Source organism: Rhineura floridana, chromosome 2, assembly GCF_030035675.1.
Source record: "Rhineura floridana isolate rRhiFlo1 chromosome 2, rRhiFlo1.hap2, whole genome shotgun sequence".
NCBI classification, from domain to species: Eukaryota; Metazoa; Chordata; class Lepidosauria; order Squamata; family Rhineuridae; genus Rhineura; species Rhineura floridana.
Window position 1 is genome coordinate 224,176,283 of NC_084481.1, and position 21,887 is coordinate 224,198,169.

Below are 21,887 nucleotides of genomic sequence, written 5' to 3' on the forward strand. Positions count from 1 at the left end.
CTTCTGCCTATCATCAACCACGGGGAGGGGTCCAAACACATGTTTCCAAATGAGTTCAAAGAGAGCACTTTGGAGAGGAGTGTTAAGCAGCCCCTCTCCTGGGCTACTTTCTTATTCAAATATTTGGGGGGGGGGGGAGAGAGAGAGAGAGAGATGCAAAGGTTCTCTTATACACATTTTAATGCACAGAGTAATTAGACCCTTACAGACTGCTCCAGCATACAAGAATCACTTAACTGATCAGACCAGATGTCCAGCCATAAGGCCAGAACTCTGTCTCTGGATGCCACTGGAAAGCTCCTATGCAAGGTGCTGTTTATCTCCGGCATCTGGTAATAAGAAGTGTACTGCTGCAGGACATGGAGGTTCAGTTAGCTGTCATAACCATCAACAGACCCAACCTTCCTGATTTTGTCTAATCATTTGGTAAAGCTACCCAAGCCCATGGCAAGGGAATTCCATGAGCTAACTTTGCAACGGTAGAGACCCCCCCCAGCTTTATACCAAATTCACAAGACACATTGGTTACACATGCACACTAACCTCATGCCACTAAGGAGAACATCCACATGAGGACACAACACAAGGGTTAACCCTCACTCACTGGGGCAGAGCCTTTTGTTAGCCGAGGGGAGGGGGCTCAGCTGTGTTCCTTTTCCTCCGCTCAAGCTAGTTTCAGGCAGGAGAAGTCTCTGCAAGGCAGAAGCTGCATCCCATGAGTTCGTCGGGCATGGCTGTCATCCAGGCCCCCTTGCACACTTATCACTCCCCGAAGCTGATAGGGAGTAGGACTCTCACCCTACCTTTTATTTTCTGTTCCTACTAGGTTCCTACTGGAAAGGCAGGATATAAATCTAGTAAATAAATAAATAATCAATCAGTGTTTGTAAATAAAAAAAATGGATTTTTAAAATTACAAAAATGTAAACACTAAGTTTCTCTTCAAAATAAGTACGTTAATATTTAGTCATGTGGATGTAAACATGTTAGTCCACCCTTGCATTTATTTAGACCATTTCTATACCACTTAACACATAAAAATATCTCAAAGCAGTATACAGCAAACTAACACAACAACAAATACTGCAAAAATACACAATAAAACCATAAGTACAAATTACTAATAAATATATACTGGTATCAATTCCTTCTCCTTCTGCCACACCTCCCCTCTCAATACCTCTCTGCCTCCTGGCTATCACCCAGGCACTAGCCTGACAGCTACAGATGACCACGAATGCTGTCCAGGTAAGCGACTAGGCTGGTGAAGCTGGCATGAAGCACTCCACCTCTCCTCTGCACTCAACACAGAAATGGAGCTAAATGATTTAAATCAGCCACTTTTCTCACTGATTTAAATCAATCCAGCCTCAGAAGCAACCATCACTAACAGGCACCACCAGCATGTTGTCCTTCATTTTAATGCCAACAGAGAATGGTGAAAAATAGGAAAATGTGCAGGTAGGTTTCTGCCAAATCTGTTTACTCTCAGAATAAAAGAGAGGGGGATTGAGGGTGTGGGGCAGGTGGGGGAGCAGCAAGCAGCAGAAGAGCAAAGGATGTTTCCTCCTTCACAGCCCAGCAAGCTTTTTGTTTGCATACTTGTCATATACTGTGCATGATGCACTACCTCATCCCCAGTGGCATAACCAATCCTTGTGACACAAGTCTGAAATGGAGAACCAAACCTGATTTCCAGGTATTTTCATTAAAATTAAATGCTCACACACTTTTAGAAATTTTATCTTACTGTGTTATAAACCACTGTACAACAATGGCCAGGGGATCCAGTGACTGGAAAATTAACCTGAGAGTCACCTGTTTCATGGAGATGTTAATCTAAGTTGCCTATTTGCACACATTCACGGTGCTGAAGTTTGCACACCTGCACCGCAGTGCCTTAATAAGACAACAATGTACAACTGCAATTTTAAATAGGGTGCTGCACCTGGCAGATATGCCCAAGAGTTCTGAAACAGTGTTGTGCCCTGCTTTGCATTTTTTCTAGGCAACTGAGAGACTTTTAGTTTTTTCCCGTGACAAATTATGACTGAATTGTAGACTTTTACCTAACTGTCAATGGCAAGGTGTTGCTGTGGCACAGGCTATTGGTGCCCCTGCATGTGAACCCCTGTAGTTTATACACATGAGAACTTCCAAGATAAATTAATTAAGGCATGACATCTGCCTTGGGAAGCATCAACAGCCCCCACATTTGCCACAGACTATGGCCTCATTTGCACAGTAACATACCACTTTAAACATCCATGGCTTCCCCCAACTGAAGAATCCTTGGAACTGTAGTTTGTAAAGGGTGCTGAGACAGTTGTCAGGAGACCCCTGTTCCCCTCACAGAGCTTCAACCCCCAGAATGGCTTAATAATCCCATCTAAGAACTCTGGGAATTGCTGTTCTGTGAGAGGAATAGGGGTCTCCTAACAACTCTCTGCCCCAGGCAAGTTCCTAGAGTAGATTCACTCTGTCCATTACAAAATTAGCATGCAGTGGAAGAAAGAAAACGCCACTTTAAAAAATGCAGACAACTACTGAGTGTGAGAAAGGCGGATCCCAGGACAGGAGCGGCTACCGAAAGGCCTTGCTTCAAATGTCTCCCTCTTACTCGGAAGATACACACTGTGTTTTTGGCTGGGATGGCCAGAAGTTAAAGTAAGAGCAGGAGACTCTGAAATCCGCCAAGAGTTCTATGAACAGATGTCAGGGCAGAGGTAGAGCATATGAACCATCTCCTCACTATTCCCCCCAGCCTCCACCTTCTCTTCCTCCCTCCAGTCCATTTCTCCCCCACCCCTATTCATACATCTCATTCTAGCTACTTACTGATCTTCTTCATCCACCTTACTCACCCTTTCCCAGGATTCCCCCTCCTCAATTCTACCCAATCTGATCTCATAACTTCCCAATCTTCGTCCCACCAAAAACCACCCCCACTCTTATTCCTGCCAATCCCAAGCTCTATGTCACATCTAAGTCATCCCCCTTACACCCCTCAGAAGCCTTCCCTTTTCAATGCTTGTGCCCACGCTACACCCTCAACGTCCCCTCTCTTGATCTCCATCACCTCAAGATGATCCACAAGACCACAACAATTTAGAAACTGCACACTCTCCCTTTCAGAAGTCACACTGACCCCTTTAATCTTAGCCTCTTCAGCCTTCATACAACATGCCCCTATTAACATTTCACTTCATACTAACTGCAGGTCCTTTGGAACACAGGAAGCAGCCTTATACCAAGGTAGATCATCTAATGCAATATTGTCAACACTGACAATACTGAGCGATTCTCCAGGATTTCAAACAGGAATCTTTTTTCCTGCCCTACCTGGAGATGCCAAGGATTGAACCTGGGAACTCCGGCAGGCACAGCCTCTGAGCCACAGTCCTTTCCTCATCTCATTCCATGCACACCACCACCCTGCCACAACTGGACCCATACCCAATCCCTTGGCATGGCCAATACATGCTGTTCAACCCATGCCCTTGTCCTCCACCCCCACCCCAAGCCATTGTTTGCCTCTGACTCAGTCTCTCTTAATCAATACTCAAAGCAAACTTCCCCCCATGTCCCTCCAGGCTGCTGGGGTAGGTAGGCAGGCAGGCAGGCAGGCAGATAGGTAGATAGATGTGTGTGCAGGAAAGGGGAGAGAGAGACTGCATCAAAGGCTGAAGGGATGGAGAGGAGGGAAAAAAGAAAATGTATGGTGCATGGAGGACAGCAATCAAGGGATTGTTGTAAAGGGGTGGAAGCACCATTAACCAACCTGAGCTCCTTAGCGAAAAATGTACAAAGAATAAAATGCTATTCTACTGCCCTGTCACTTAGCACCCAGATGTCACCCACTCCAAAGTCAAGTTTCACATTTGGCCATTGCTGCCCCACTCAGTCACCTCCCTCAGGGCAACTCCTACCTACCCCCTTCCAGCCACTCACTACCTCCTTTCCTTGGCTCCATCAAAAAGAGCAGCCTATACACCCTGCCCCAAACCCAGGACACCCTCCAACTCTTGGCATTACCACTGCCTCCACCAGGAAAAAGTCCTAATTTTTAGAACGATACAACAATGGATCCAATTCCCTAGGGAGGTGGTGGCTCTCCAACACTGGAGGCTTTCAAGAGGCAGCTGGACAGCCACCTGTCAGTATGCGTTAAGTTGGATTCCTGCATCGAGCAGGAGGTGGGACTTGATGGCCTTATAGGCCCCTTCCAGCTCTATGATGCTACTCAAGGCTATCCTTCTAAACTTCATCTTCCTCCATGCCAGTCTTAGCATTATCCCTCCAACCACATTTCCCAGCATACTTGCCTTTTAGTCTGATCACAGCAGCCTTGAGCAAGCAGATCATCCTTGGCCTACTCCCCCCACCCCCTCCTCTGCGTGCTAACCTTGGCACTGCCATCCCTCCCACACCCTGCTGTTGCTGCTGTTTGGACAGACTCTCTGCCTGCTGCTCTTTCAAGATCATTTTGAGACTCTGAATGATTTTGTAGATTGCAAACCACTGAATATGCCCCATTCCTTTGGTCCACCTGTGGTAGCTGAAAAGTGACTTATAAACATAGTAAATAAGTAAATCCAGAGTGGAGCCATCTGTGGAGAGGGTCCCACAACTCAAGATAGAGCGCATGCAAAAGATCCCAGGTTCAATGCTTAGCATCTCCAATATAAAAACGGGATCAGGTAGCAGGCGACAAGGAAGACCTCTTACTGAGACCCTTGAGAGAGACGGTACCATTCAGAGAAGTCATTATGTGGCTAGATGGACAAACAAAAGTGACGCTGTATCTCCCTCCCAGGCTAAATAATATTTTTAGACAGGGCCTTTCCGTTGGTCTGGCAGCTTCTGTTGCTTTATTGTAAGGCAGCCCTTCCCAATCTTGGGGGAGTCCCCAAATGTTGCTAGACTACAATTCCCATGGGCCCCAGCTATAATGACAATGGTCAGGAATTATGGGAACTGTAGTCCAGCAACATTGTAGGGTTGGCCACTGTGGCGTCCTCCAGACGTTGTTGGACTCCATCTCCCATCAGCCCCTGCCAGAGTGGCTGATAGTCAGGGATAATGGGAGTTGTAGTCCAGCAACATCTGAAGGGCACCAGATTCCTCACCCGTTAATTGACTGCGTTTTACTAACTGATTTCAAAGTTATTTTGCTTTCTTTTTGAAATCATTCATTAGAAAACTATGCAGAAAATGTTATGCATAAACAGAGGTTATAAAGTCGAATATAAATATACGACACACACACATATATCCCTTGGCAATGAAGCTCCCCCTTATCCCACCTCACTGCCCAACATGTGCTCCTCAAAGCCCCGCCATGCCGTGCCAGCCTCCCCTTTCCGGCTCGCCCCCTGCCCGCCCGTGGACGCCGCTTCTTCTTTTCCTTTCCCTCTCTCACCCACCATCGAGGGAGACGAACTGGCCGACCGCCGAGGAGCCGCCGCCGCTGTTCTCCACGAACTGCACCTCAGAGACGATGATGTTGTCCTCCAGCACCGAGCCGCAGCCCGTGCACACCGCGTCGCCCCGGGCCGAGTCCACCTCGATCTCGGAGCCGCCGCACACGGCGCACACCCGCCCGCCGCCCGGCATCTTGGCGAGGAGGAGGAGGCCCGCCGCAGGCAGACGCCCCTCAGTTCGGCCTCGCTTGCTTCCTTCTCACAAGCCGGACCGGCAACGACCCCTGCTCCCTGGGTCTGCACGCAACACACACGCCCACCCGACTCCCGTTTTTCCTTTCCCTCACAGGCCTCGGCCGGCTACGCTCGCCCGGGCCGAGGAGGGGCTTCGGCCTGCAAACACCGCCCCTTCTCGCGAGGCCTGCTTGGCCCAGTCGGCGTCACCGGCGCCTCTCTTTATCGGAAAAAGAGTAGACCGCGCTGTCGAAATGCGGCTCGTTCACTTTAGCTTGGCCTCAACGTCCCGGTTTAGCCACCGCCGCGGAGGAGCCTCCACCTTCAGGAGCAGCGCGCCTCTACCAGGGATGGAAAACCTGGGGCCCTCAGGGTGTTTTTTTAGGACTCCAATTCCCGTCATGCCTGGCTGTTGGGCTGATGGGAGTTGAAGTCCAAGAACACCTGAAGGGCCACTGGTTCCCCGTCTCTGGTTTAAGAGCCAGCATGCTTAAAACGTTTCTGTGTAGGCAAGCCTATCTAGGGGCACTTAGATGTTGATGTGTTCTAATCTCTTTTTAATTTACTGCTGTTTTAATTGTTTTCAACTACCTGTTTTAGCTGTTTTTTATTTATAATCTTAAAATTCATGTTTCTTGCAAACTGCTTAGACGGTTGTTGTTTGCAATCAAGCAATACTGTATATAAATGTTGTTAAATATTGTTATCTCGGGGTCTCCGTATTTAACCTTTTAACTTGTGCTACGTTAACAGAGAGCCAGTGTGGTGTAGTTGCTAAGGTGTTGGACTACAACCTGGGAGACCAGGGTTCGAATCCCCATACAGCCATGAAGCTCACTGGGTGACTTTGGACCAGTCACTGTTCTCAGCCTCAGAGGGAGGCAATGATAAACCACCTCTGAATACCGCTTACCGGGAAAATCCTGTTCATAAGGTCGCCGTAAGTCGGAATTGACTTGAAGGCAGCCCATTTACATTTATATGTTAACAGAAAACCAGCAAAAGTATTATCAAAAGTGGTAAAGCTCATTCATGTGTATTATCTTCCAACTTACGTGTTTTCAGGTACACTCAGAGAAGGCAGGATAAGAAATTGGAGTATTTTGCCAGGAGACTTAAGGCCACTTAGAATCATAGAATAGTGATGTTGGAAGGGGCCTGTAAGGCCTTCAAGTCCAACCCCCTGCTCAATACAGGAATCCAAGCTAAAGCATACCTGACAGGTGGCTGCCCGGCTGCCTCTTGAATGCCCCCAGTGTTGGAGAGCCCACCACCTCCCTAGGACATTGGTTCCATTGTCGTACTGCTCTAACAGTTAGGAAGTTTTTCCTGATGTTCAGCCAAAATCTGGCTTCCTTAACTTGAACCCATTATTCCATGTCCTACACTCTGGGACGATTGAGAAGAGATCCTGGCCCTCCTCTGTGTGACAACCTTTCAAGTGTTTGAAGAGTGCTATCAAATCTCCCCTCAGTCTTCTCAAGGCTAAACATTCTGTGTCTGTGCTGGAATTGCTTTTTAAGATTTTTTAAAGATTTTTTATGATGTTTTTTTTTAAGATGTTTTGTTTTAACAAAGTCTTTTGTTTTTGGATGTTTTAAAGTTATTTTGGTGTTTTTGTTTGCTGCCCTGGGCCCCATCTGGGAGGAAGGACAGAATATACATTTAATAAATAATAATAAAACAATAAATAAAGATGCCTATTTTTTCAGTCTCTCCTCGCAGGGCTTTGTTTCCAGTCTCCTAAAACTTGGAAGCTGCACTCTCTACAGGAAGAACATCACAGGGATAGCCTAGCTTCAGTTGTCTGTGATCTGGTAACTTCTAGGTTAGATAACCGCAATGCATCATACATGACAGTGCCGCTGAAGACAATTTGGAAACTACACCTAGTGCAGAATTCAGCAGTTTTTCTGGTCATGGACCGAAATAAATTAATTGAGAATTCAGCAGCCAGAGTTTCAACCCGGACCAAAAGATCTGATCATATTACACTGATTCTGGCACAACTGCAGTGGCTACCGATTAGTTTCTGGGCACCCAATTCAAAGAGCTGGGTTTGACCTATAAAGCCTTAAGCAGCTCAGGACCACAATGCCACAAGGACCACTTCTCCCCATATGAACCAGCCCAATCTTCATTAGACCAAGAAAGGTTTGAATGGTGGCTACATGACAATGGGCTTTTTCAGTGGTAGACCACCCATTTGTGGAATGATTTCCCCAGGGAAATGCACCTGCCACCGTCATTGTCAGTTCTTAGGTGCGAGACTAAGACATTTTTATTCACCCAGGCCTTGGGGAGTTAAATTTGCCTCTACTGCGTGGCTCATCTTTTAGTGAGGTGGGGAAGGACGTCCTTATTGTGTTGCTGGATTAGCATTTTAGGAATTCTGTACTGGGTGTTTTAAATGATCTGGTTGTCACTTTATTTATAAATAAATAAATATAAATTTATTTACAGTATTTATAAAATACAGATAATTTTACCTTAAGTCACTTTTAAGACTTTTTCTTATAAAGTGACTAACAAATATAAATAATAATAGTAACATGGCAAAAGGAAGATCAACCTGATCCCATGCACCAGATAAGGAACAACTGCAGGGATTCTGCTTCCTTCCTCCTTGCCAGAAAGAACATTTGGCTTCAACTGCCGGTTGCCCTCAGACAGGAGGGAAGCACATTCTGGCTTCATCTAACAGTTGCCAGGAAAATCTTAAACGTTCCCCCCCCCTTTGCAACACAGTCCTGGGAAAGCCCATGGCAATTATTTCTTTAGAAAAATAAATAAATATTTACTTTAAACGTGATTGCATTTATGTATCATCTACTCTCTCAAACTATGCTCCAATCCCCACCCCATGATGATCCCTGCTAGTCCAAATAAGTAACCAAGATCAGTACAGGTGCCACCATGGAAAGAGGTAGCACAACCAATGCTGGCAGTGCCAAATACACATACATACTCGCTAGTCTTTAACCTGTTTGCATCCGGTAATTTTTCTCATACACTTTCTTGTTTGGTGCTATCATCTTCAGGAGCTGTGGCTGTCTGGGAGCCCCTTAAATGCTATTAATGTAACTCTAAATAATGGATAACAAAATTTGTTCCCAGCTTCCCAGAAGGTTGCAAAAGTTGCAAACCAGCTACCAGCCTTAGTTTTCTTTGGACAAGTGCATAGAAACCTGTGGAGATTTTGCAGTGTTTGGGGTTTTTGCTAATCTAGAACTAAAAGAAAACCAAGCAGCAGATCTATTAATCCTGCACTATATTCCCAGAGAGATGGGATGCCTCCAGATTGACACTGTTTTGCACGAGGGATTCAAACACCTACCAGAACTGTAGATTTATGCAGTTAAAGTGGTTTAAAGTGCTCTGTTGCCCTAGTGTAACAAATCCACTTTTAAAAAAAAGACTGCAGTTAGGAAAATGAGGGTGAAATGCACTGAAAAGTGAACGAATGATTAACTTGAAGATGTGTAAACACCCTTTGCAAGCAAATCAGAATGAACATTCGTTGTCATATAACCACCCTGTAAAATAATCAGAACAAAGCAAATAAAGACCAGATATAATCTAACCACTGTGTAAGCTTTGTGCAAGCAAATCAAAGTGAATGCTGAATAAACAGGTTATCTGGAGAAACTTTTCAGCATGTCCTACTGAGCTCTAATTTTTAGCTGTAACTGCCACCACCCCTTTTCTTAGCTTCTTACCCTGAAGAAGAGGACCTCACAGTGCTGAGATCCTAGAGCAGACCTATTGTTACACTCTCTACTCTAGAGCATTAATTCACACTAATCAACAGGAGTCAGAGTCCAGAGATCAAAGACTGGATTTTAGAGTCCTTAGCTCCAAGCAATACACACCCATTAAGAAAAGGGTAATTAAAAGAAAAGAAAGGCACATACAAAAAAGAGAGCAGCATTTGTTTCCTTAAAAGCTAATTGCCCTCAACCGGGCTATAAGAGACACTTAGGCATAACAATAGTGAGAGATTCAAACAGACAATAGCAAATAGCAACCTTGCATCTGTCCCTGCTCACTTCAGCAACGCTTAGTTCCCAACAACGTAGGTCCAGAAGATGGAATTAGGAAACGGAGACAGGAACGAGAATGGGCACAAATAACTGAAGGATCACCCTTCATTTTTATGGAATTTTGCTGGTAACAGGGAGGAGGGGCAATTAGCCATCCTATGCGCTCCTTCCATGACCACCTTCTTTGCAGATAAGGGGAGCTAGGCAGTCCTGATCTGCAATGCCCACTCTTCCTGACTTTGATTTCAGGAAGCAGATAACAGATAAGGTTCAGTTGCATCTTCTTGACATTTGTAACTTGCTTGTCTGGCACTGAAGCCTTGGACTTCTCCAGCATAGTATCCCAGGGATCAACAAGCTCCCAGAATTCCCTCTGGTTGAACCATTTTAGCTTGACCAAGGTTAACTATTCTTGACACTCCCATTGATGAAAAATCAGCTAATCCTTCTGGACTATTAACATGCTATCAGCATAACAATGCATAGTCTACCAATTTCTGTAATGATATAAAGCAGGCAGCAGAGGGAGCCAAAACCCTACTCCTGCCCACCTGTGTATTAAATAAGGGCAATCACTTCCAGTTTGCACATCAGGATGCTCTAGTGTGCTACAAGAAACATATATAATCAAAAGTTCCTGTGTGCCTAAAGCACTCACCTACAGAGGAAGTTGACCATTCTGTCTCTACCTGATTTACCAGTCTACGTTTACCTCTGTTCTCTCAGGATCTGCTGCAAATGGATTATTCTTTCCTGATTCTAGCTCAAGTACATAATCACTTTGAAAACAGACAAACAGCAGATTAAACTCCCCTCTGAGGAGGCTGCCTGTTAGACCCCTGCTCTGGGCATGTCAGCTTCTAATTAAGTGGTATGCCCAGAACACTAACTCATACCAGATCCTCTGAGGGTGGGTAGTTCTTATTTCCCAGGTTCAATCTTTCATCAGCATTTCCAGTTAAAAGAGATTCAGGTGGTACTTGTGTGAAAGACCTCTGCCTGAGCCCCGGAGAGCTGATGCCAGTCAGAGTAATCAGTATGGGTCTATTTATTATTATTATTATTATTATTATTATTTGCCCACCCTTCACCAATAGGTTCCAGGATGAGTTACAAGATCTAAAATACAATGTTAAAAAGAATTAAAACACATTTGAATCACAAGAACAATGTGGATTCGGAAAAAGCATCTCAGAAGCCGAAGGCCAGGATAAAGAGGTGTGTCTTAATGGGAAACTGTACAGCAAAGGTGCCAGACACAACTCTGCAGGGAGGGAGTTTTACAACGTAGGGGCTTCCACAGAGAAAACTCTCTCTGGGGCCACCATCCCCCAAACTAGGGTGGCAGAACTGCCAAGAAGGCTCCCTCTGCTGATCTTAACACCTGAGAGGGCCTATAGGGAAGGAGACGATCTCTGAGATATTTGGAGCCTAAGTAATTTAGGGCTTTAAACACTAACGTGAGCACCTTAAATTGGGCCTGAAACTGAACTGGCAACTAATGCAGCTGTTTTAAAATAGGGGTTTTATGAGACCTAAAGGGAACCCCAGCCAGTAATGCTGCATTTTGGACCAGTCAACGTTTCCAAGTTGTCTTCAAGGGCAGTCCCATGTAGATCCCATTGCAGTAATCCAATCTGGAAGTTACCAGAGCATGGGGTACTGTGGCTAAGTCATCTCTGTCCAGAAGGGGCTGTAGCTGGTGAACCAGCTGTTACACTGCAGCCAACTCAGAAGGGACAGGAAGGGGGGAGGCATGAGTTTCAGGCACCTCCAGAGCCAGAAGAAGCAGAGTTGGGGATTGTTGTGTCTGAGCAGGAGCAAACGGGAGGAGGGCAGCCTGCTCTTCAGCCAGTTCCCACGAGTAACGCCCTTCCCGAGGAGCCGAGCGCACCGCCCCCAGTTGATGCAGAGAACGGATGGGGGGAAGTTTCAGAGTCAGTGCCAGCTCCTCCTTTTCCAAGCAGTTCCCAGGAGGATTCCAGTGCGGCACCACCCTCTGACCTCGAGCCTGTTGCTAGCGAGCAGGTGTCTTCTGATGAGCAGTTGGATGCGCGCCCCCTGTCTCCTCATTCCCGCCGGCGCGAGAAACAGACAGGGCAAAGACAGGAGTTACGAAGGAGCCAGAGATTACGTTCAAAAACATTTCCTATATAAGCCTGCCGCTCCCAATGGGGGGTCGCTGAGTCAACTTCCTTCGCATGCTGCAGAGCATGTCTAGAGTATAGTCAGGGGTTTTAGTGAATTAGCATAAGGTTTCCTATGAAGCGCAATGCCTTTGATGTATCCATTACTCTAATAAAACGAGATTTACTCGCACACACACTCCATCCTCATTCTTTTGGCTCTGGACGGGACACCAGCAGGAAATGGAGAAAGGCACTCCTAGCCACCAAGGCCACCTGAGCCTCCAGTGACAATGTTGGATCCAGGAGTACCCCCAAGGTACAATTCTGCTCCTTCCAGGGGAGTGCAGCCTCATCCAGAACAGGTTGTCTTCCCAGCAGCTGGACTCGAGAGCTTGGAACACATAATGCTTCTGTCTTTTCAGGATTCAGGACATATCATCTGACCTGGTATAAAGTGGCTTCCTGTGATCACTTTAAGGACCAGACTAGGTTTGATGGCAACAGATCTGTTTAAACAGGTTGAAAGAAGAGTGGGTTGGAATTAAAAAGTACCACAAGCGGGATGTAAACATTTATTTATTTATTAGATTTATATCCCGCCCTTCCTTCAGTAGTAGCCCAGGGTGGCAGAGAAAAGCACTAAAAAGCACTCTAAAATGTCATAGAAACAGACTTTAAAATATATTACAACAAAACATCCTTAAAATATTTTTTTTGAAAGCTTTCAAAACATCTTAAAAAGCAATTCCTGCACAGTCATAGACTGGGATAAGGTCTCTACTTAAAAGGCTTGTTGAAAGAGGAAAGTCTTCAGTAGGTGCCAAAAAGATAACAGAGATGGCCATGCCTGTCTAATATTTAGTGGGAGGGAATTCCAAAGGGTAGATGCCACTACACTAAAGGTCTGCTTCCACATGAAAAGTTAAGAACCCTTCCACATCCACAGTCCCCCCCCCTCAGCCCATCCCCTTCAGATGCTTTTTAATTGAGTTCCAATACAGGAAATGTGCTTCTCTCAGATAAAAGCCCTTGGAGAAGGAGACTCTGCAGAGAGCTGCTCCTTGTGCTACTACTGGGGCTAAGCTTTCCTAGTTTTTGTTGTGCATGATCAGTGTTACAATCATGCATTTATTCAATTTATTTACTTGATTCCTTGTATGAATTGCTTCCCATACAATATCTCAAAACAATTCCACAGTAAAAATATCAACAAGAAAACAATTCAATATTTAAAAACAAGTGCAATATAACAATTTGTTAAAATTCCATATTTTCATTTTCACCTGTAAACCAATACTGATACAAAGATCTCTACTTAAAAGACTTGCTGGAAATTGAAGGTCTTCATTAGGTGCCAAAATAATAACAGAGACAGTGCCTGTCTGATGTGCAATGGGAGGGAGTTCCAAAGGGTAGGCGCCACCACCCAAAAGGCTCGATTCCTATATCATACAGAACAGACCTCCTGATGAAATGATATCTGCAGGAGGCCCTCAGCTGAAGAGTGTGGTGATCGACTGAGTATATAAGGGGTGAGAAAATATTTTAGGTATCCTGGTCCCAAGTTGTTGGGGGCTTTGTACACCAGCACCAGCACCTTAAACTTAGCCTGGTAGCAAATGGGCAGCCAGTGCAATTCTTTCAGCAACACAACATGGCAGGGCAGTGTTCTGTGTCATGTGTACAGTGCGTGATGCAAGGAAGGGATGTAGCAGGCCAGAAAAGGCTGAAAGGGGCCTCATTCTTTCTGTCAGGCAGTTATCAACCCCTGAGAAAAGAAAGCCTTTCCCAGGTGCTACAGAGATTTCTCCAATTTTAATTTTTTTAAAAAAGAAAAGAAACTCCCTCCTCAGTCAGAAGTCTGGGAAATACTGAGGCAGGGAATGTTATGTCTGGTATGTTTGCAATAAATCACAGGGACCTACTTGTATGCTTAGGATTCCAGCTCTCCTTTGATGATAAATGGCAATAATCAGTGTCCTTGCATTGGCCCAGAATACAAATATGTAGAGAAGCTTTGCAAAGGAGGTGGTTGTTTTTTTCAGACTTTGTGTGTGGGTGCTCAAAAGAGATATCTTTTTTATCGTTTTCTTTATTGGGACTGAAATATGTCCTATGAATCTGTATTCCGAAGTAAGCCTTGCTGCGTCTGATGAGGCTTCCTCCCAGAGCCAGGCAAAGTGTGTGCAACATGGATAAGGTTCATTCCTCTGCAGCAGCCTCTGCCAACCTGGTGTTCTCCAGATGGTTTGGACTACAACTTTCATCAGCCTCAGCCAGCAAGTGCTGATGGGAGTTGTAGTCCAAAACATCTGGAGGGCACCAGGTTGACAAAGGCTGCTATAATGTGTTCCTACTGTCCCTGGAGTTGCATTTGTGGGGAAAGTCGTAGCGTGTCAACCAAGCCCCAGCAGCTGAAAAACCTGCTGTTACTAACATGGGTGTTGCCACTAGCAATCAGTGGCTGCATCCATGGAGGCCTTGGCTCATTCAAAGCACATAGCTTTCCCCATAGAATGGTATGAACTGTTGTTTGTTAAGGGTGCTGGAAACTGTAGCTCTGTGAGGTGTAATCTACAGTTCCCAGGATTCTTTGGGGGACGCCATGTGCATTGAATGTATGGTATGGTGTGGCAATGACTGCATACTCATGCTTTTCATGTGCAGAAAGACACATTGCATTCCTTTTATAACATTTAAACTGGACCAACTTGCTACCACATGAACATGAAGGCTTAGCGTGAGTTAGAAAGCAGGAAAAGAGCTCTTATTAGGGCCAGTTCATACACGTCTGTGCATCACATAATGACGAACATGGCAAGCAACATTTGATTAAATCCCTTCTCCTGCACAACTATGAAAGGTGCCTCTTTTGCATCTGGCCACCCTATACTTATGCCCCAAGGCAGAGAGACAGAGACAGACCGCTGGTTTAATTTCTAAGGGTGCTTCCAGACAGGTTTTTACTGTGGGATGGATGCCCCTTCTGCATGCAATTTCTTTTGCAGGGTCCACACAGCTTCATTGGCATCAGAATGCCTGCTCGTATGTCTTCTCCATTTAATCCAGATTTATCCTTTATGGGGGGAAATCTGACAAATTAAAAAACAACGTTGCCAGTATCCTTGGAATACCAGGAAATTTGGAAATATTCTTTCTGAGCTATTGGCAATCTTAGCTTGAAGGCAAGTGTTTCTGACTCTTGGATACTGAGTGGAGCCGTGCTTTGGTTATGCCTCTTATGGTTTTTCAGCATTCTCTTTAGCTATTCCCCAATAAAGTAATCTTCCCTTCTGTATACAGAAGAGAGATCAACTGCCCTGTTTGTCCATTCAGGAAAGATCTGAGTACTGCCACCTCTCTCCCTCTCCCTCTCCCTCTCTGTCTCTCACACACCACACCACACACACACACACACACACACACACACACACACACAGAGAGAGAGAGAGAGAGAGAGAGAGAGAGAGAGAGAGAGAGAGAGAGAGAGAGAGAGAGAAACCCATACCAAGATGTAGGCATCTTGTTAAAAAATAAATTCCTGATGGTTTTCCGGAAACTTGTAAAAACTGTTTTGTTCCGTAGAGCCTTTGGTTGTACTGACCGGTCAGACTGACCCTGTTTAAAGTTTTTTATCTTTTATTTTTATCTTTTTAGTTCTTTTATTCTCACTCCCTCATATGTGTATGCACATATATACACTTATGTTTGCATGTGTGTGTATGTGTACGCATAATGCATTTTATGTATTTTAATTTACTGTAATGTTTGTGTTTTTATTGTGTATTTTATTATATATGTGTGCAATTTTATTGTAGCCGCCCTGAGTGCCTGGTTGTAGGGTAGAAGGGCGGGAGAGAAATATTTTAAATAAATAAATTCATAGAAACCTTAGGACATGCCAGTTTGTTCTAAACTGAATCATCAACATCTGGGTGCACAATGACATACAAAGCATGGAAAGGGTGGGTGGGGCTGGAAGAAAAGAGCCATGCCTTTTATCATTCCCAGCTGTAACATGTCTTTAGCAAGAGTGGCTGCTTCTTCCGGACTCCTGGGCAAAACAGCCAGGGTACTGGCGTATAATAAGCCTGTGAAAAACAGCTTTCCTCCTGACTCACTTTCTCCTCTTGGAAGGATGATTCACCCTCATATGGAACCTCAACAAGTTACGTGCCTCAACAAGTGTGACACGCCTGAGTTAGGAGCCAAAACTACACATCTCTGGAGATACGATAAAAGTCTCTCTTTATCACTGAGCAAAGCTTTAATTCAGCCCGGGAATCTTGACAAACAGCCAGGCAAGGTCAGCCTGGTACACACTAATCCTTCCTTCTTGACAAGAAATCCGAAGCTGCCTGCGTCTCCACCACTGCCCATGTTCTGGGCTGGCACAAATGCTTGCCCAGAAAACTTTAAAAGTGGGGTTGTTGCAGGCAGGGGCAAACAATCGCTGTACACCAACAATGGCAGTTAAGTGAACATTTCCTAGCTTCCTGTGGGTTTAAAAGACAAAGGGCATGTTTAGCAAAATATTCCACAGGTGTGCTTTGGAGTTTGCTATAAAAGTTACACTTGCCGATAACCTGTCTCGATTTGTCCCTCACATTTCAACAGGCTACAACAGCCTCCCCCAACCTAGTGCCTTCCAGATATTTGGGGTTACATCAGGCTGAGGAACGCTGGACTACAGCGATAAAAGCAATGTCAAGATCCCATTTAGGGGCTAATAATGCAGCATCTATATCAAAGAGAGAGAGAAAAACAAGTAAACAAACAAACAGTTAGGTCCTTGTTTTTGGTGCTCCACACGAAAACTAGTAAGAGTACCAGACTTAGGACCTGGGAGATCAGAGTTCAAATCCCCACTCAGCCATGGTGCTTACTGGGTGACCTCGAAGCAGCCACTGTCTTTCAGCCTAACCTGCCTCACAGGGTTGTTGTGAGGATAAAATTGAGAGGGGGAGAACCATGTACACCACCTTGAGCTCCTCGGAGGAAATATGGGATATAAATGTAATGACGAAGAAGAAAGAAGAAAACTACACGACCCACCACCCTTTCCGTTCTCATTCTTCTCCCATATCTTGGCAGACAAGCTTTTGCCAGCAAAACTTGGAAGTGGCATGCGGTGCAGATCTATATTGCTTTCTTGGGCAGCAGGTGACACAACATCTAAAAAAAAAACAGGCAGGGACTTTCATGTTTTTTAATCGTTGTACAGAGCTTAGAATTAGAAGTGACTGCATATGAGAAAAATATTTTTGAGAGAGAAAAACATGCCTTCCTCGTGTTTAGTTGTCTGCTGTAACAACATATTTTTGTTTAGAAGAGGCATCTCCTCTCATATACAGGAGGGAATGCTTCTTTTAAGATGTTGTTAGCCACGTCATTTTTTAAAGCAATTTTATTAAAAATAATTTTTAAAATGAACAATCTTCTGCTTGATTAATTGAAGGGAACTTTTTAGTTGACCACAAAATTTGAACAGATTGACTAAATATTGCAGCCTTCTGTCAAAGCTTCTCTGCTGTTTAGATTATGTTGCCCTTCTGTGCAACTGCTCAGCCTCCTTGCCTTCCCTAAGAGTTGGTGCTAAATAAACTTTAAGCAGTAATAGCTATAATTGCAGCAGTAGTAGAAGAAATAGTAGTAACAGGAATTCTAGAAGCTGCAACAGGAGGCTGCCTAAAGCAGCTCTTGCCAACCTGGTTGAGCTGGCCGGGACTTATGGGAGTTGCAGGCGAAAACATCTGGAGGGCACCAAGGTGGCAAAAAGGTTCCCTGGATACTCATTGCATAACTTGGAAGCCCGTGTTGGTTCAAATCAGTCTGTGACTCCTCCAGCTGATTACATATAAAAGCCCCCTGTGATTCTCTGGCTGTTCCTTTGATTTTAATGATGCAGTAAGTTTTCAGCAAACTCATATAGTGCTGTTTTATTTCCTTTTCTTTTTTTCTCAGAACAATTATTATACACCCAGCACTGACTTTATTGGGACGAAACTGTTTTTAACACAAGCACTTGCAATGCAATGCAAACACTTCCACTCTTATCTGTTCCTCGGTTTGTGTCAGGAAGGACCCAGTCAGAACAGTCTGGCCATATTTATTTATTTATTAAATTTATATTCCACCCTTCCTCCCAGAAGGAGCCCAGGGCAGCAAACAAAAGCACTTTAAAACATCTTAAAAGCAAAATACTTTAAAACATATTAAAACAAAACATATTTAAAAGCATATTAAAACAATGCATCTTTAAAAACATATTTAAAAAAGAGCTTTAAAAACACCTTTAAAAGTAATTCGAACACAGATGCAGGCTGGGATAAGGTCTCTACTTAAAAGGCTTGCTGAAAGAGGAAATCTTCAGCAGGCGCTGAAAAGATAACAGAGGTGGCGCCTGTCTAATATTTAAGGGGAGGGAATTCCAAAAGGTCAGTGCCACAATACTAAAGGTCCGCTTCCTAAGTTGTGCGGAACAGACCTCCTGATAAGATGGTATCTGCAAGAGGCCCTCACCTGCAGAGCACAGTGATTGACTGGGTATAGAAGGGGAGAGACCATCTTTCAGGTATCCTGGTCCCAAGCTGCATAGGGCTTTGTACACCAAAACTTGAACCTTGAACCTGGCCTGGAAGGTACGAATAGAGGCCATGGAAGCAGTGGGAAGCCAGAGCCTGAAGAGCAGTAGCTACTTTTCTGTTGACCCTGCAAAAGCAAAAAGCCAAGCGCCTAGTATTTACCAGGCCTGGGCCACTCCAGAGGCGTCAATCAGAGCTTGGAAAAGTTACTTTTTTGAACTACAACTCCCATCAGCCCCAGCCAGTGCTGGCTGGGGCTGATGGGAGTTGTAGTTCAAAAAAGTAACTTTTCCAAGCTCTGGGCGTCATGCCAACCAGTTGCATGAGCCACTGTTGCTTCTGTTCTGGAATGGATACCTGGCTCAAGTGCTCTCTGGTTCAGGTAGCTCATCAAGTTAGATATCGGCCTCTGACCTTAAGATTCCCAATTTGCTCCTGGCAGTTGCAGATGAATGCTATAGGATGGAGTGTGAGTAAGCACAATGTTAAAACAGCAAGTTAACCAGGAGCATAACATGCATTTTTAAAAGTTATCAGGGCACACTAGTAAACATGTCATTTCATAAAACTATATGGATGGAGCAGGAACTGAAGATAAAAGAATAATGTCTAAGACTGCAGATTTGACTGCAAGCCAAAAGCAAAGGATATGAGCAAGCACACTGCGCCAGATCTGCAGATCAGCAACTTCCAGCTGATGCACCAAAGCCACTTGAAATGAAATGTTAGGGAGGATTCTGCAGGGAGGATTCCAGGAAGAGCTTTCTCTGTTATGGCCCCCACAGCTTTGGAAGAGCCACCCTAGAAAGGTGTGCCTAGCTCCATCTTTGCCGCTACCCAGTTTAGAAACCCCACCTGTTCTGCCAGGCTTTTGGATTTTTCCTTGCATGGCAGAACATTCTCCCTCTGCCCCCTAAATCTGCTCTGGGATTCCCCCAGCCCTCCTAAGCAGATTTGGGGATAGCACACAATGGAGCGGGGTGGCGAAATGCCCTTGCGCTTGTGCTAATCCTTGCACTAGCACAAAAACTTTGAATACCACCATGTCTAATTTTCTTCTGATGTTAACACAAGGAATGTCTCTCCTTAAACCATGTCTGCTGTGGTAATTGTGTGCATCATTTGAAAATAAAGAAAATGTTTTTGTTGCAAATTTTTTTTTACTTTGTTCTTGTTGCATTGTAAGTTTTACTGTATATTTTTTACTGGTTATTTCTTATGTAATTTCTTTTTTTTGTCATGTGTTTTAATATGTTGTTCATCACTTTGGGGGCCATTTGGCCAAAAAGCGGTATATAAATAAACTATAAACTAAAACTATAACGTTGTTTACCCTTTTTAAAAAAAATCATGTGGGTTTTTTTAATGCACTGTATATTACCCTGGGAGCTTGGAGAAGTGGAAAGGTGATGTATACTTTGTATAAAGTCAACCAGTCAGTAAAAAGTCTATGGTGTATCCCTACTACAGACTTATAATGATTAAAGCAGTTTTAATAGTTTGTTATGTGCAGGGACTCCAGGCATTTACAGGAGGGTCTACCCAGCACATTCTAGCTATCTCCTTCACGTTTTTGATACCAAATGCTTATAGTTCTCTGGATTTTCTGGTAGCAAGCCATGGGTGTTAAACTGGTGTAAACCAACGTAACTTTGATTATAAATCTGCAAATAAATTAGATGTTTGCTTACCTAGATGGAGATATCTCAGCCGTAATCACCCATGCTCCAGTACCCTCCTGTGTAGTTGACCGTGATGTGCTAAAAACAGTCCAGAAATTGCAGCTGGTCCAGATTATTAATGGGGCTGGGCAGTTTGATCATATTAAATTTTATTTTATTTATTTATTTTATTTAATTAAGCTTATATACCGCCCGACTAGCAACAGCTCTCTGGGCGGTGAACATTAAAAATACAATAAAAATAACACAAAACTGTACACAAAACTGTACAGTCTAAAATCAAAATATAATAATTTAGAATTAACAGGAATTAAAATGCCTCAGAGAAGAGAAAGGTTTTAACCTGGCGCCGAAAAGATGATAGTGTCGGCGCCAGGCGCACCTCCTCGAGGAGACCATTCCATAGTTCGGGGGCCACCACTGAGAAGGCCCTAGATCTTGTCACCACTCTCTGGGCTTCCCTATGAGTTGGAACCCGGAGGAGGGCCTTCGTAGTAGACCGTAGTGTACGGGCCGGTTCATATCGGGAGAGGTGTTCCGACAGATATCGTGGTCCCGCGCCGTATAAGGCTTTATAGGTAAGTACCAACACTTTGAATCTGGCCCAGAAGCATATTGGAAGCCAGTGCAAACGGGCTAGCACAGGTGTTATATGCTCAGACCGCTTAGTTCTTGTTAGCAGTCTGGCCGCCGCATTTTGCACTAGCTGTAGCTTCCGAATCTTTGCAGCTTTGCTGCACTGGCTTCCTAGTCTGGTTCCAGGCCCAGTTTAAAGAGGTCTTAATTTTTAAAGCCCTAAACTGCTTCGGGACAGAATGATCACACGAAAGACCCCCTTCTCTTCATTCATAGCTCCCCAAACTTTTAAGATTCTCTTCAGAGGCCCTTCTCTGGATGCCCCCGCCAAATGAAGTGAAGGATGTTATCACCAAGGAGAAGGCACCCCAGTTATGGAATAGTCTTCCAAGGCCGGTTTGCTTGGTACCATCTTTGTGGCCTGTTCAATACCAGTGAAGAGCCCCGCTGGATCAGCCAAAAGGCCCATCTAGTCCAGCATCCTGTTTACAGTGACCACCCAAATGCCTATGGAAGCCTCCAAGTGTATGAGGAATACATTTGCTGTATGGAGATCCAATAATGCCAATCCTGCTGGAGAGCAAGAGCACTCTCCCCCTCCTGCGGTTTCCAGCAACTGGTATTCAGAAGCACACTGTCTCCAACCATGGAGGCAGAGTGCAGCCATCATGGCTCGTAGCTAGTAGACCTTTTAAACAATGTATGTAGTCTGAGTCTCTTTTAATCTATGTTTTTGCTTTTAGGATGCAGTAAGGCTTGTTTTTGTTATATTTATGTAGCTTTTGTTTTATGGTATTAATTTTTCATTTAGATTGCTTTTTAAAATGTGTTTTTAAATTTGTATATTTCTTTTTAATGTTTTTAATTGTTGTAAACCGCCCAGACAGCTTCGGCTATGGGGCGGTATATAAATGCAATTTATACAACAACAACAACAATAATAAAATTTGGGCAGCCTTCAAATTCAGCAAATTAATTCTAAATATCTTATTGTTTTATTGGCTTTTCTGGGCAGAAAAATACTATTGTCAGTGCAGTCCTATTCATGTACCTACAGTAGTAAGCCCCACCGAGTTCAACAGGATTCATTTCCACATAAGTGTGTAGAGAATTGTAGCCTGACTTGGCTATACTCTTCCTTGGGGCTGAGTGAACAGCAGGTAAAATCCAAACGCTACTCAGCTGAAGTTTCAAAGACATTTATTAAACAAACAGA

The 21,887-nt window shown here is 44.3% G+C and overlaps 1 protein-coding gene across 5 annotated transcripts in view; it reads right to left on the reverse strand.

Moving 5' to 3' along the window:
- BRF1 (BRF1 RNA polymerase III transcription initiation factor subunit) overlaps positions 1-6,072 on the reverse strand; it is a 298,365-nt gene extending 292,293 nt beyond the window's left edge. For 3 of the 5 annotated variants that reach the window (XR_009760784.1, XM_061612347.1, XM_061612348.1), the window contains exon 1: positions 5,427-6,071. Coding sequence is in view for 4 of the 5 variants with exons in the window: in XM_061612347.1 (XP_061468331.1) it covers positions 5,427-5,616 (190 nt within the window). In the remaining variant the exon portion in view is untranslated. Of the gene's footprint in view, positions 1-5,426 lie in introns of all 5 variants that reach the window. The other 2 variants (XM_061612349.1, XM_061612350.1) reach the window with 2 other exon arrangements.
- Between the last annotated feature and the right edge of the window lie 15,815 nt (positions 6,073-21,887).